The sequence below is a fragment of the Salvelinus namaycush genome, chromosome 4 (genome assembly GCF_016432855.1).
Source record: "Salvelinus namaycush isolate Seneca chromosome 4, SaNama_1.0, whole genome shotgun sequence".
NCBI classification, from domain to species: Eukaryota; Metazoa; Chordata; class Actinopteri; order Salmoniformes; family Salmonidae; genus Salvelinus; species Salvelinus namaycush.
The window spans coordinates 75572832-75586518 of record NC_052310.1 but is presented as its reverse complement, the minus strand read 5'-3'; the positions used below and the strand labels follow the sequence as shown (position 1 = coordinate 75586518).

At 41.0% G+C, this 13687-nt stretch overlaps 1 protein-coding gene and 2 long non-coding RNA genes across 3 annotated transcripts; 2 read left to right on the top strand and 1 right to left on the bottom strand.

Annotated features, from left to right (window-relative positions):
• Nucleotides 1-4082: 4082 nt before the first annotated feature.
• LOC120046824 (proteasome subunit beta type-1-B-like) lies at nucleotides 4083-6263 on the bottom strand. The gene is made up of 6 exons (XM_038992363.1): nucleotides 6060-6263; nucleotides 5563-5670; nucleotides 5161-5242; nucleotides 4886-5015; nucleotides 4638-4744; nucleotides 4083-4395 (listed from the first exon to the last, which is right to left on the bottom strand). The coding sequence occupies exons 1-6, from the start codon at nucleotides 6158-6160 to the stop codon at nucleotides 4210-4212; spliced, it is 714 nt and encodes a 237-aa protein (XP_038848291.1). The 5' UTR covers nucleotides 6161-6263; the 3' UTR covers nucleotides 4083-4209.
• A 110-nt stretch (nucleotides 6264-6373) lies between these two features.
• Nucleotides 6374-10923, top strand: LOC120046825. Its single transcript, XR_005476855.1, has 4 exons — nucleotides 6374-6888; nucleotides 10042-10210; nucleotides 10322-10783; nucleotides 10874-10923. It is a non-coding gene; the product is annotated as an uncharacterized LOC120046825 (long non-coding RNA).
• A 338-nt stretch (nucleotides 10924-11261) lies between these two features.
• LOC120045729 lies at nucleotides 11262-13259 on the top strand. The gene is made up of 4 exons (XR_005476750.1): nucleotides 11262-11850; nucleotides 12172-12325; nucleotides 12451-12595; nucleotides 12794-13259. It is a non-coding gene; the product is annotated as an uncharacterized LOC120045729 (long non-coding RNA).
• Nucleotides 13260-13687: the final 428 nt, after the last annotated feature.

Here is a 13687-nt window from a genome sequence, read left to right as displayed (position 1 = left end):
TTAGGTTAAGCGTTAGAATAAACCGACTCAATATTTGCAGCCATTGGTGATATCTTTCTAGGAGTTGATCCGTCCTCAGTATTGTGGAATAATTCTAGTGGTATGGTAATTGGTAAGATTTGAATGGAGAAAGCTGATTCGAGAGCAGCATTGTTGTTCTATCGATCCTATCAGTATCGACAAATGCTTCACAAATGCTCCACCAACTTGCTGATTAATTGAACGCGGCACGTGTATAACAACCAGTTAGCAAGTCTGAAATGTCAGTTTCCTAGTTCCGACTAGCATCTGAATGCGGCATTACAGCTTCGGCTGGTGAAGGAAAGATGCATGGTTAAAAAGCTCGTAAACCTAAATTCCATTGCTATCGACAACCGCCCCCTGGTCAGTTATGGCACAGGTGGTAGTAGATTCAGTTCCGGCTTTCCAACCTCAATCTCTAAACACCCCTATTTGGCTAAAAGTATTATTGCAAGCCTTAACCAATTCTCGTCTAAGGAGACACTTCCAATCTTTGGACCGATGGCATATACAGTGGCAAGAAAAAGTATGTGAACCCTTTGGAATTACCTGGATTTCGCCATTAATGCAAATTTGTTCTGATCTTCATCTAAGTCACAACAATAGACAAACATAGTGTGCTTAAACTAATAAAACACGAATTATTGTATTTTTCTTGTCAATATTGAATACATCATTTAAACATTCACAGTGTAGGTTGGGAAAAGTATGTGAACCCCAAAGCCAATGACTTCTCCAAAAGCTAATTGGAGTCAGGAGTCAGCTAACCTGGAGTCCAATCAATGAGACAAGATTGGAGATGTTGGATTGAGCTGCATTGCCCAATACAAAATACTCACAACATTTTTGTTTGCTATTCACAAAAAGCATTGCCTGATGTGAACCATGCCTCGAACAAAAGAGATCCCAGAAGACCTAAGATGAAGAATTTTTGACTTGCATTAAGCTGGAAAGGGTTACAAAAGTATCTCTAAAATCCTTTATGTTCATCAGTCCACTCTAAGACAAATTGTCTATAAATGGAGAAAGTTCAGCACGGTTGCTACACTCCCTAGGAGTGGCCATCCTGCAAAGATGACTGCAAGAACACAGCGCAGAATGCTCAATGAGGTTAAGAAGAATCCTAGTGTCAGCTAAAGACTTACAGAAATCTCTGGAACATGCCAGCATCTCTGTTGACGAGTCTACGATACGTAAAACACTAAACAAGAATGGTGTTCATGGGAGGACACCACGGAAGAAGCCACTGCTGTCCAAAAAAAAACATCGCTGCATGTCTGAAGTTTGCTAAAGTTCACCTGGATGTTCCACAGCGCAAAATATTCTGTGGACAGATGAAACTACAGTTGAGTTGTTTGGTAGGAACACACAACACTATGTGTGGAGAAAAAAAGGCACAGCACACCAACATCAAAACCTCATCCCAACTAAAGTATGCTGGAGGGTGCGTCATGGTTTGCGAATGTTTTGCTGCCTCAGGGCCTGGACAGCTTGCTATCATTGATGGAAAAATGAATTCCTAAGTTTATCAAGACATTTTGCAGGAGAATGTAAGGCTATCTGTCTGCCAATTGAAGCTCAACAGAAGGTGGGTGATGCAACAGGACATTGACCCAAAACACAGAAGTAAATCAACAACAGAATGGGTTCAACAAAAGAAAATACACCTTCGGGAGTAGCCTAGTCGGAGTTCTGACCTCAACCCGGTTGAGATGCTGTGGCATGACCTCGAGAGCAGTTCACACCAAACATCCCAGGAATATTGCTGAACTGAAACAGTTTTGTAAAGAGGAATGGTCCAAAATTCCTCCTGACCATAGAGAGAACGTTTGGTTGAGGTTATTGCTGCCAAAGGAGGCAGCAAATCCAATGGTTCACATACTTTTCCCACCCTGCACTGTGAATGTTTATACACTGTGTTCAATAAAGACATGAAAATGTATAATTGTTTGTGTGTTATTAGTTTAAGGAGACTGTGTTTGTCTATTGTTGTGACCTAGATGAAGTTCAGATCAAATTTTATGACCAATTTATGCAGAAATCCATGTATTTCCAAAGGGTTCACATACTTTTTCTTGCCACTGTACACTACTGGTCAGTTTTAGAACACCTATTCATTCAAGGGTTTTTCTTTATTTTTACTATTTTCTACATTGTAGAATAATAGTGAAGACAACAAAACTATATAATAACACATATAGAATCATGTAGTAACCAAAAAAGTGTTAAATCAAAATATATTTTATTTTTGAGATTCTTCAAATAGCCACCTTTGCTTTGATGACAGCTTTGCACACTTGGCATTCTCTAAACCAGCTTCACCTGGAATGCTTTTCCAACAGTCTTGAAGGAGTTCCCACATATGCTGAGCACTTGTTGGCTGCTTTTCCTTCACTCTGTAGTCCAACTAATCCCACACCATCTCAATTGGGTTGAGGTCAGGGGATTGTGGAGGCCAGGTCACCTGATGCAGCACTCCATCACTCTCTTTCTTGGTAAAATACCCCTTGCACAGCCTGGAGGTGTGTTGGGTCATTGTCCTGTTGAAAAACAAATGATAGTCCCACTAAGCCCAAACCAGATGGGATGGCGTATCGCTGCATTTACAGTGCCTTGCAAAAGTATTCACACCCTTGGCGTTTTTCCTATTTTGTTGCATTACAACCTGTAATTTAAATTGATTTTTATTTGGATTTCATGTAATGGACATAAATAGTCCAAACTGGTGAAGTGAAATGAAAAAAATAAATAAATGGAAAAGTGGTGCGTGCATATATATTCACCCCCTTTGCTATGAAGCCCCTAAATAAGATCTGGCACAACCAATTACCTTCAGAAGTTACATAATTAGTTAAATAAAGTCCACCTGTGTGCAATCTAAGTGTCACATGATCTCAGTATATATACACCTGTTTAGAAAGGCCCCAGAGTCTGCAACACCACTAAGCAAGTGGCACGATGAAGACCAAGGAGCGCTCCAAACAGGTCAGGGACAAAGTTGTGGAGAAGTACAGATCAGAGTTGGTTATAAAGAAATATCTGAAACTTTGAACATCCCATGGAGCACCATTAAACCCATTATTAAAAAATGGAAAGAATATGGCACCACAACAAACCTGCCAAGAGAGGGCCACCCACCAAAACTGTGAAGCATTTATTTGGGCTGGAATTTATGAGGCTGGTAGCTAATGAACTTATACTCTGCAGCAGAGGTAACTCTGGGTCTTCCATGTCTGTGGTGGTCCTCATGAGAGCCAGTTTCATCGTAGCACTTGATTTAAAAAATAAGTCAGTTAAGGACAAATTCTTATTTCCAATGATGGCCTATACCAGCCAAACTCTGACAATTGTGCACCACCCTATGATACACCCAATCACAGCTGGTTGTGACAGTCTGGATTCGAACCAGTTTCTCACTAGTCACGCCTCTAGCACTGAGATGCAGCGTCTTGCGCCACTTGGGAGCCCCAAGTGTGACTGCACTTGAAGAAACTTTCAAAGCTCTTGAAATGATCCATACTGACTGACCTTGACTCAAAGTAATAGACTGTCATTTCTCTTTGCTTATTTGAGCTGTTCTTGCCTTAATATGGATTTGGTCTTTTACCAAATAGGGCTATCTTCTGTATACCACCCCTACCTTGTCACAACACAACTGATTTGCTCAAACACATTAAGGGAAGAAACTCCACAAATGAATTTATGGCACACATTATTTGTAATGCATTGCTGGTTGAGAATGCCAAGTGTGTGCGCAAAGCTGGCATGAAGGCAAAATATGAATATTTGAAGAATCTCAAATATATTTTAATTTGTTTAACACTTTTGGTTACATGTTTCCATGTGTGTTATTTCATAGTTTTGATGTCTTCACTATTATTCTACAATGTAGAAAATAAAAATAAAGACCCTAGAATGAGTAGGTGTTCTAAACTTTTGACCGGTAGTGTATGTTGAGCAAGAATTTTCTTGATACATTTGAAAACGGTTCAGACTTCATTGTAATCAAATACATTTAACATTTCATGTTTCTTTAAAAAAAAATGATACTGACAACAGGAGAAAATTAACTACAGGGAACATTTTTATTCTTCAGCCAGAATGTAAAGAGAAAAGCAGGAGTAGGGTCCAAAATATGAAAAATCCAGACAAAAGCAGTAGCTTGAAATGGTGGCAGAAATAAGTTGTTCAGTCCTTCCTGAGTGGGACTGTCTCTTCTTTGATGCCCTCCTTGGTGACGATGCAGATCCTGAGGGCATCTCCGGTGTACACGTCTCTCTCAGCAGCAGAGATGAAGACATCTTTGACCAGCTGCACAGCCTTCTCCTGGTTCAGGGGCAGGTGCTGCACACCCTCCATGTTCTTGAATCCAATCTAGTTGTAAATTAAAAATAAAAGAGACTAAGGGGCAATACAGAAACAAAGAGATGTTTGTCCCGAACCAAAGATATCTTGGTCACTAGAATGTCTAGGGTTTCCTTGCCACTGCTAAATTCTACATACACATTTGGCATACAAACATTCAAGTCATATTGGACAGAGGTGCTTTGAGGGGGAACAAAGCCCTCAAAAGCTAATAGCAATGCTCAACTTATACCACTTTTTGGTTTCTTTACCTGGTTGTCAAGCAGAGGTTGCAGCATGGCACTCGCTGAGCCACCAGCTTTGTATGTGTCTCTCTGATAGGATCCCACAGGGTCAAAACTGTAAACAGCTCCTTTACCTGAAAAGCAAAAACAAACCAGTTCAGTTTAGAGTCATAAATAGTGGACTAGACTTAAAAGAACACATGCAGTGAATACCTTACACATATGGAACCAAGCATCTGATAATAGTAACAGCAGCAATAGAGCAGGAGTCATACCCTCCTCATCCAAGCCACCGATGATGTTGTAAACGTAGTAGGGGAAGAATCTTCTACCGTACAGGATTGTTGACAGCATGGCTGCGATGGCTCCACTTGTCATGCTCTTGTTGTTTGAGTGCTTGTACATCTAAAAATACATTTCCCCATCAGATATTGGCTGATGTTAGAAAATTATACATTTACAAATGTTAACTTATTGTGTACGGCCATATGCCATAACTTTCAGCTCAACTAACAATTTTGAAAGTGAAACAGTCTCAAGATGATCTCACCTTTAATCTTGCATCAATGATTTTGGTAAGAGTCAAGCAATCCCCATGGAATCCACTGCAGCCTATGACAGTTGTATTTGTTCTGTGAGAAATTAAACATGTATTAGTAACAGCACCGTAACTTAGTGGTGAAATATTTAACATATAATTTATTATGATGTTCACAAGCATAGACAGGATGCTTAATTATGATTTCTCCAGGACGAATTGTTTTTTTGTTCAGCTCAGAAAAAGATCTGTGATTGACCTGATTGGTCAAATGACCAATTTGTGAAAAAATATCAGAATTGAGCTGCCTGTCTAAACACAGCAATAGTGAGGCAGTAAATGGGGTTAAACCACACCATCTGACAATTTGCCTTCGGTCATCCTTGGAAATACAGTTGTGTGCACTTGACTTACAACTTGTAACATTTTGGAGAGTCACGACTGTGGATTGAATAGCCTTCACTCAAACGGGTGTCTGAGGCCACAATTGCAAAGTCTTCACCTGCAACAGCAAGCACAGTCCTGGAAACACAAAAACATGTCAAGTGTCAGTTGACATGATGCCCTAACAAACAAGTTGACGTTAGTTTTGGCAAAACCTTAAAATCAGCTATCAGACAAATGTAGATAACTAATTAACGTTAGCTACTGTAGCTAACTGAAATCGAAACTAGATAAACAACATGTATTGTTGTTCACGTAGTTAGCTAACGTTACTTAACTACGAACATCTATTGAGTAAGTGTTGGCCATTTGCACCATGACACATTACTAGTCAGACGCAATCTCCAGTCAGTGTCCATTCTGCAGAACACAATTATGTACAGCATTAACGTTAGCTAGGTAACGTTAATGTAGCTTGCTATCATTTGGGCTACCAAAACGATTGTTAGTTGGATATTGACGCTTACCCTCCGTTGAAGGAATATGGAGAGAATCGGTGCTCTACTGGTCCAGTATAGTGATACTCCTTCATTTTCCCATTATCTCCATAAACTTGTGTAGTAAACATTATGCCAGTTAGCGAGGAAACTCGAACTCTTCAACTTGCTGAGACAAATGGGAAATCTCGCTGTATCACTGCAATATGGCGGACGGAAATGCTTCTTCTTCATCATCATCAACAACCGACAAAACAAAAAAAGTTGTCTTTCCTACCACCCAGTGGCTGGAGTCATGGAGGGAGTTCGAAAAAGCGGTGAGGGAGGAGCGCTCGAACAGTAATCTGCGCAGCTCAACAATGTTACCAACAAATCAGCAGAAACAATGTCCAGAAACAATTTTCAAACATATTTTCATTGGGAAAGCAGATAAAGCAGTTTTTAAATAAAAAAACATCACTTTAGCATATGAAAATACAGATTCCTACTAATTACGTCACTTTGTATTGTGCCGACTTCGCCGTAGGACATAAAGGGGCACCTTACTCACGCACCGGAGGCATCCCAGTAACAAGTGGGTGTATGGAAAGCGAACAGCTAATTGGGAAAATGTGTTGCCACAAGACTGTTTTGCGTTGCTGCTTGGGCTGGGGTGTATTCATCACGTCTTACAACGGAAACCGTTAAGAACAAAACGGAAGCAAACGATAACGAAACGGCGAGGGACCTACCTGAATTTGTCCAATAGAATCTCGTTTTCATTGCAAAACTTTTTCCTTTCGGAGTAAACGTAATGTAAGCGTAATGAATACAGCCCTGTTGTGTCTGTTTCAGTGTGTCTCCGTCCGCAGAGATGAGGGTAAGCCATTGCATTTAGGCTAACATTTTGTAACAAATTTGCGATTCACTTTGAGCTGCGCCTTTGGTGTAGCTACCGGTATCTACGTTTTTCGTAGATGTATACACTAGATTTTTAGCTAGCTAGGTAAGTTACCCTGGGGACAAGACAAGGAGTTTGGGCTATTCCTAGTTTTGGGACACTACATCGGGAGTCTGTGTGTTCAGCCTGATCTCATAGACAAGACGTAACATAATAAACGTAAATCTGGAACAATCATTTGTATTACATGTTACGTTTGGTATGTATGGTTCAATGCTTCATTTGTTAATCGGGAGGTGCCGGAACAAAAAGTGAGAGGGGGATGATCTGGAGAGCTCTGCGGTACCAGGAACGCGTTACTTACTTTTTCTCACCTTCATAATAATGCATTGCATGCATATCATTGCATTTGCTTTGTGGCATAGAGCAGTAGAGTAGAGGCACTTAGTCGCACACACGGGGAACATTTTAGTAGCCTAAAGCCGTGTTTAAGGGTTGTTAAGGCTGCGAAGGTTCAACTGAGATAGGAACAATAGCACACCTGAACTTGGTTAAAATAATTGTTTAATTCAAAAGTTAATAAATGGCAAATGCAATTTCCGTATATACGGGTTCAATGTATCATCACGCAGGATAAGACAGAGAACTGACTTGTTCCTGACAAAGATATTATAATATACTCATGACAGAGATAGTTCCCGCTTCCGAGCCGGCCTGTCAGAGTAGAGACTGGGCGTGGTTTAGACTCACCCAGCCTATCGCCGGCGCCCAGGCTAGTCCTAGCCTCTTTGCGCTCTTTGGTGTCCCGGCGCTGTTGCTGTGTAGATTACGCTCCCTCACCCCAGAGACTGAGGTCAGACAGCTCTGCAACATTGTCTGAGCTATTTGCACCTGTATACAAAGCCCACTGTTCTCGCTCAAGGCTAACCACAGCTTCCCAGCACACTTATCTGGGGCTAACTGTTACTTCCAGCACACACACACAGACACCCAGGCGCCCAGGCCAACAGTTGCTAATATTCAATCACATTGAGTATTCAATCACAATCACATATAGTATTGGGTTGTAGTGCATAATTCAGAACCTCACAGATGATCTTCGTGTGTATAGTTTATCTGTTATTGTCTATTGTACACCATAGTCAGCAGTCTCCTGATTCACCCCCCTCCCTCTACACCCCTCATGTGCCTCTCTAAGATTAGCACAGTTTCGGTCACACAGTACAGCGCCCTTCTTAACACACACACATTTCACACTTCTGTTCATATCTTATGCTCAGATACACTGTTGCATACAAAACACATACTTTAGGGTTAGGCCTTGAGCACTGGTAAGCCTGAGAACAATGTAAAAGTCAGGTTCACAAGAGTCATAATATTCAAGCTTTAATGCATGAGAAGCCCTTCTAGCTTATAGTTAGTTAAGCATGCCAAACCTTATAAAACCCCACAGGGTCAGGAAAAATGTGGCTTTTATAAATGGATTTCATGCTCTGTCATTTTACATGACTGGACACTTTGGCAGATTATTTTTTAATACTGTAAATAATTGAAATGACAGGCTCCTTTGACACAAACTGAAAATCTGAGATCAATGAAAACGACCATGTGTTGAATCCATCAATAGACTAGGCCTAAGTGTGTGGAGACATATGTTGTAGGCTACAAAATGAGGAGGAAATTATAGTCCTAAAAATACTTTCCAGTTTCAGACTCACCCAATAATGTGCAGCTCACTCACCGGTGATGGCCGACGCTTTCGTGCCAAAAGCCTATATCTCTCGTGTGGATAGGTGATTTATATTTGTGGATTGGTGATTTTATATTTGTGAATATATTTGGCATGATATTGATCCCATACAGAAGCTCCACAATAGTTTTGAGCTAATATTCTATAAGCGGTGCAGGAGTTCAAGTAGAAGAACATTTGAGGTGCCGGAACTTGGCTCCGGTGAGCTTCTGCCCAAGTCGAGCACTGGTCGCAACTAGGGTTGCAAATTCAGGGAAAATCTTGGTTGGAGGTTCCGGATTTCCTGCTTATTCCCCTCTTGATTCAAGGAATCCTCCAACCAGGATTCCGGGAAAACCAGGGAATTTGCAACCATAGTCGTAACACAGAACAAAGTAAAGTTCAGGTAAGTTTTTCCAGCTTTTCTCAAAAACTAGTTGTCCATTACCATGTCAATTAAAGCTTGAAAATAAGCGTAGATAATTCCCCGGATGTTGATGCTAACACATTAGCTGTAGGCACTCGCTGCTCCCCCGGGACTGCCACGCAGAGCGCAGAAGAAATATCAGCCCATGGAGAGATGCACGAGATTGAACTTCACTCAACTTTCTAATTTTCCCTGTTAACACTATCAACGTTTCCCTTTCCTGTAGCAATTGTTATTGAATCAACGCAATATTAGCCACTTTCAGTGCAACATATCAAAACAAAACAAACTATGCAAGAGGTTTTGTTTTAGGCAGAAGTCATCGGAGTAGGATTCTATTGCGCACAACTCATCTGGTACTCTACACATACTAGTGCGGCATAACCAATCAGAGCTGCAGTAAGCCTGTATGCAAATAAATCATTGCCATATATGGATCTGTGCCATTTACTTTGAACTGGACTGTGTTTACAGCTTTGGCTTTGAGTATATGCTCACAGAATTTTCACAACTGTGAAGTTTGCGCTCAGCAGACCTGAAATTTCCTCAGTGTCTAATTGTTTTTGAGGGAACATTGGCTTTAGGCCCATTCGTTGCACTATGCTGTACCGCCCTATGGGGGTCATGGCCTGTTGTAACACAGCCTGGGAACCAACCCGGGTCTGTAGTGACGCCTTATTAAGCACTGCAATGCAGTGCTTTAGACCGCTGCGCCACTCGGGAGGCTGCCTAGGAGTATTTCTGTCTGTAATAATGCCCTTTTGTGGGGAAAAACTCATTCTGATTAGCTGGGCCTGGCTTCCAAGTGGGTGGGTCTATGCCCACCCATGGCTGCACCCCTGCCCATTCATGTGAAATCCATAGATTGGGGCCTAATGAATTTATTTAAATCTTCTATGAACTGTAACTCAGTAAAATCTTTGAAATTGTTGTGTTTATATTTTTGTTCAGTATATTTGTCGTTTGTGTTTGACAGCATATCACAGTGCGGAAAGCAGCTGATGGCCGTGTTGTTTCATCCAAGTTCCAGAAGTACCAATTGTATCATTGCCTCTTCTGCCAGCCCTCCATTTTCAAGCCCCGAGACTATGCCAGTGTGTCGGCACACATTGAGTCTCACAGATTGAAGGCTGTGCTGCATAGAGGTAATCTCATCCATTCATAATGCTAGTTTAGCACATGATACCATGCTTTTTATCAACTGGGGAACTTTGGGTCCTGGATGCTGATTGTTTTTCTCCCCCCCCCCATTTCAGAGTTCACAATATTCATATGCCATTTGGAGTGCAGAGCAGCAAAGCATTTTCACTGCCCATACTGCCCCAAGACCTATGTAAATAGGAGTGATTTTACCAAACACATTCCACAATGTGAGTCAGTATGTGGGCGAGACCCAGGTGCAACTGCGAGAGGCCCAGATGTAACCAGTGCAACTGCGAGAGGCCCAGATGTAACCAGTGCAGATGTAACCAGTGCAACTGCGAGAGGCCCAGGTTCAGCGTGTCCAGCTATGAGACCTGCAAGCAAGAGGAAAATCAAATGTCGTAACTGCAGTTTATGGCTTAACAAAAATAGCCTGAAGAAACATCAATTAAGGAAGCATACATCTGCTGAGAAGTACATTACTGCTCACTCCAATCTCAAAAGACAGTGCTTTGACCAGGACAATTGGGTGTTTGCAGAGGATCAACACATTTTCCCTGTCTCTCCTTCTCCTGGTGAGCAGCAATACATAATATATACACTGAGTGTACCACCATTATGAACACCTTCCTAATATTGAGTTGCACACCCCCCTTTTCCCTCAGCCTCAATTCGTCGGGCCATTGACTCCACAAGGTGTCGAAAGCGTTCCACAGGGATGCTGGCTCATGTTGACTCCAATGTTTCCTACAGTTGTGTCAAGTTGGCTGGAGGACCATTCTTGATGCACACGGGAAACTGTTAAGCGTAAAAAATCCAGCAGCGTTGCCGTTCTTGACACACAAACCGGTGCGCCTGGCACGTACTACCATACCCTGTTCAAAGGCACTTAAATATTTTATCTTGCCCATTCACCCTCTGAATGGCACACATACACAATCCATGTCTCAATTGTGTCAAGGATTAAAAATCCTTCTTTAACCTGTCTCCTCCCCTTCATCTACACTGATTGAAGTGGATTTAACAAGTGACATCAATAAGGGATCATAGCTTTTACCTGGTCAGTATGTCATGGAAAGAGCCGTTCCTAATGTTTTGTAAAATCTGTATATGATGATAATAAAATATATAATGTATTCCATTTACATATGCCAATACCTCACTCATATTTCAGTACCAGCGGTGGAGGGAGAGATGGGAAGGATGTGCCCATTCTATTCCGAGGTTACCCACTGGGCACAGACGTCAATTCAACGTCAATTCCACGTTGATTCAACATAATTTCATTGAAATGACATGCAAACAACGTTGATTCAACCAGTGTGTGCCCAGTGGGTAGACACATCTTCCACGTCTCCCCTGCTCCTGGTGGGCAGCAATATACACTTACCTCATTCTTGTCCACCTTGTTGTGTTATAGATGAAATGCCCCTTAAAATGTCTTTCAGCGTTCATTCGGAAAATGCTTACCAAGCAAGAGGTGATACTGGAACAACAGACACTCATCCTACGACTGTTACAAACAGGACAGCAGAATGGAGCAGAATATGCGATTGAAAATGGCCTTCTGCCATTGAAGGATCAGCAAGGTCTCCAGAGCCTGGAAACTGATCTTCAGGGGGCTGACTTCAAACTTAAAATGGTGAGTTTCATTCCACTTTGAATCTTATGCTCTTTTTGAGATTCAATGGGAGTTTATGGGAATAAAATAATTGTTCAGTTAAATCACACTTTTTTTGTCTTGCTTATATCCACAAAATATTTTTTATGTAAAGGCATCTCACTCCCCTGTAAAAACGTTTCAACTTGATGTAGGATAAAAGCATAATGTTTTGATGCTCAGAATAAGCATATGTGTTTCTTAGAACCATATATGCATCTCTCACCTGGGGAAAAGCGTCAGTCACTTGTGGCTTAAAGTTTTATGTCAATTGATACATTATTCAAATGTTTTTTCCTTTAGATTAACCACTTGAGACTAATTGGGGGATGCGACGTGAAAGATGCTGTGTGGCGTTTAATGATGCGCACAATTTCCAACACGCTAGCAAAAAACATGAATCGGAGAGGAGTAAATAGAAAAATCTCTTGCATCCCTTCGACTGTGGGAGGTTTTGGTAAGGATTTCTCATATTTACAAATGTCTCATCACGACACATTATATTTTGTGTTTTAAGTTATCATTTCAGTTTTACTTGGTGTTATCACTGTTACACACAATATTATTTTTTTTTGTTAACAGCTAAAACCAATGGTTAAAATCACTTTAGCAATGAGATGAACTGAGCAGTGGGTCTGCAAATGTACCGGATGTCACTCAGTCAGGCACTGTTGTGTGATACCTCAAAGTATGTGTGGGTAAAACACACACACACACACACACGAGGGTAAGGATGTTTTGAATCATTCTCACAGAAATGTAAGAACATAAGATGTAGTTCACAATGAAAGTTTCACACAGTGAAAATATGAGTGCCACACTGCAGAAGTAAAATGCAATTACCATGGCATTTTACAGTATTCCGTTCTCCCTGTTGCAACTGCCTTTTCACATCTTTGCAACCACTTGTGCTCTTGTTCATTAGCTGTTGTCTGGAAGAATCCGTTAACATCTAGAGCGTCTGAAAGCGATGCGGAGTCGGTCATGAAAAAGTGGTTGCAGCTGGCAGCATACCGGGAAGGAGTGAGAAGCAGACGAGACAGGAGTGTGGTGGCCCCTGTGCCATGATGGACTTGGGAAAGGGGTGTATTTAAGTGATAATGCCCAAGAAACCGTGGTCTGGAGATTATATACGTCAAGGGCCGGCAAACCGTGCTAATATAACCTCCAACAGCTTGGAGGGCATTATCACTTTTATACAACGGTTACCGACATATTCAAATAATGATTGACATATTTTCATTAAAAACGTTATTTTGATTAATTGATTCATACTATTTCCTTCCTTACATAAGATATAGTCCCAACACAAATCTAAGGTTCTTGTTGCCAGCCAAGCCAACTGGTTGTTGGTTCTATGCGTTCAATTTCACGCTATCTAAGCTAAATGACTATAGTAGACAAAATAAAGACATAACGATGCTCTGACGAAGACACAACCCCTTTTCGTTCCCTTGCATGAATTGCGCAAGGGAACAGTGAAAAAGACAATGATGTGTAAGTTAGAAGTTAATATATTAATGCATAATTCGTATAGCCTATATATAAGTGTCCAGTGCCTTCAAAAAGTACTCAGACCCCTTGACTTATTCCACATTTTGTTAGTCTGAAATCAAAATGGATTCAATATATTTTCTCACATCTACACAATACCCCATAATGACAAAGTGAAAACATGTTTTTAGAAATGTTTGCAAATGTATTAATTTACAGAAATATCTAATTTACTTAAATAAGTATTCACACCCCTGAGTCAATACATGTTAGAATCAACTTTGGCAGTGACTACAGCTGTGAGTCTTTCTGGGTAAGTCTCTAA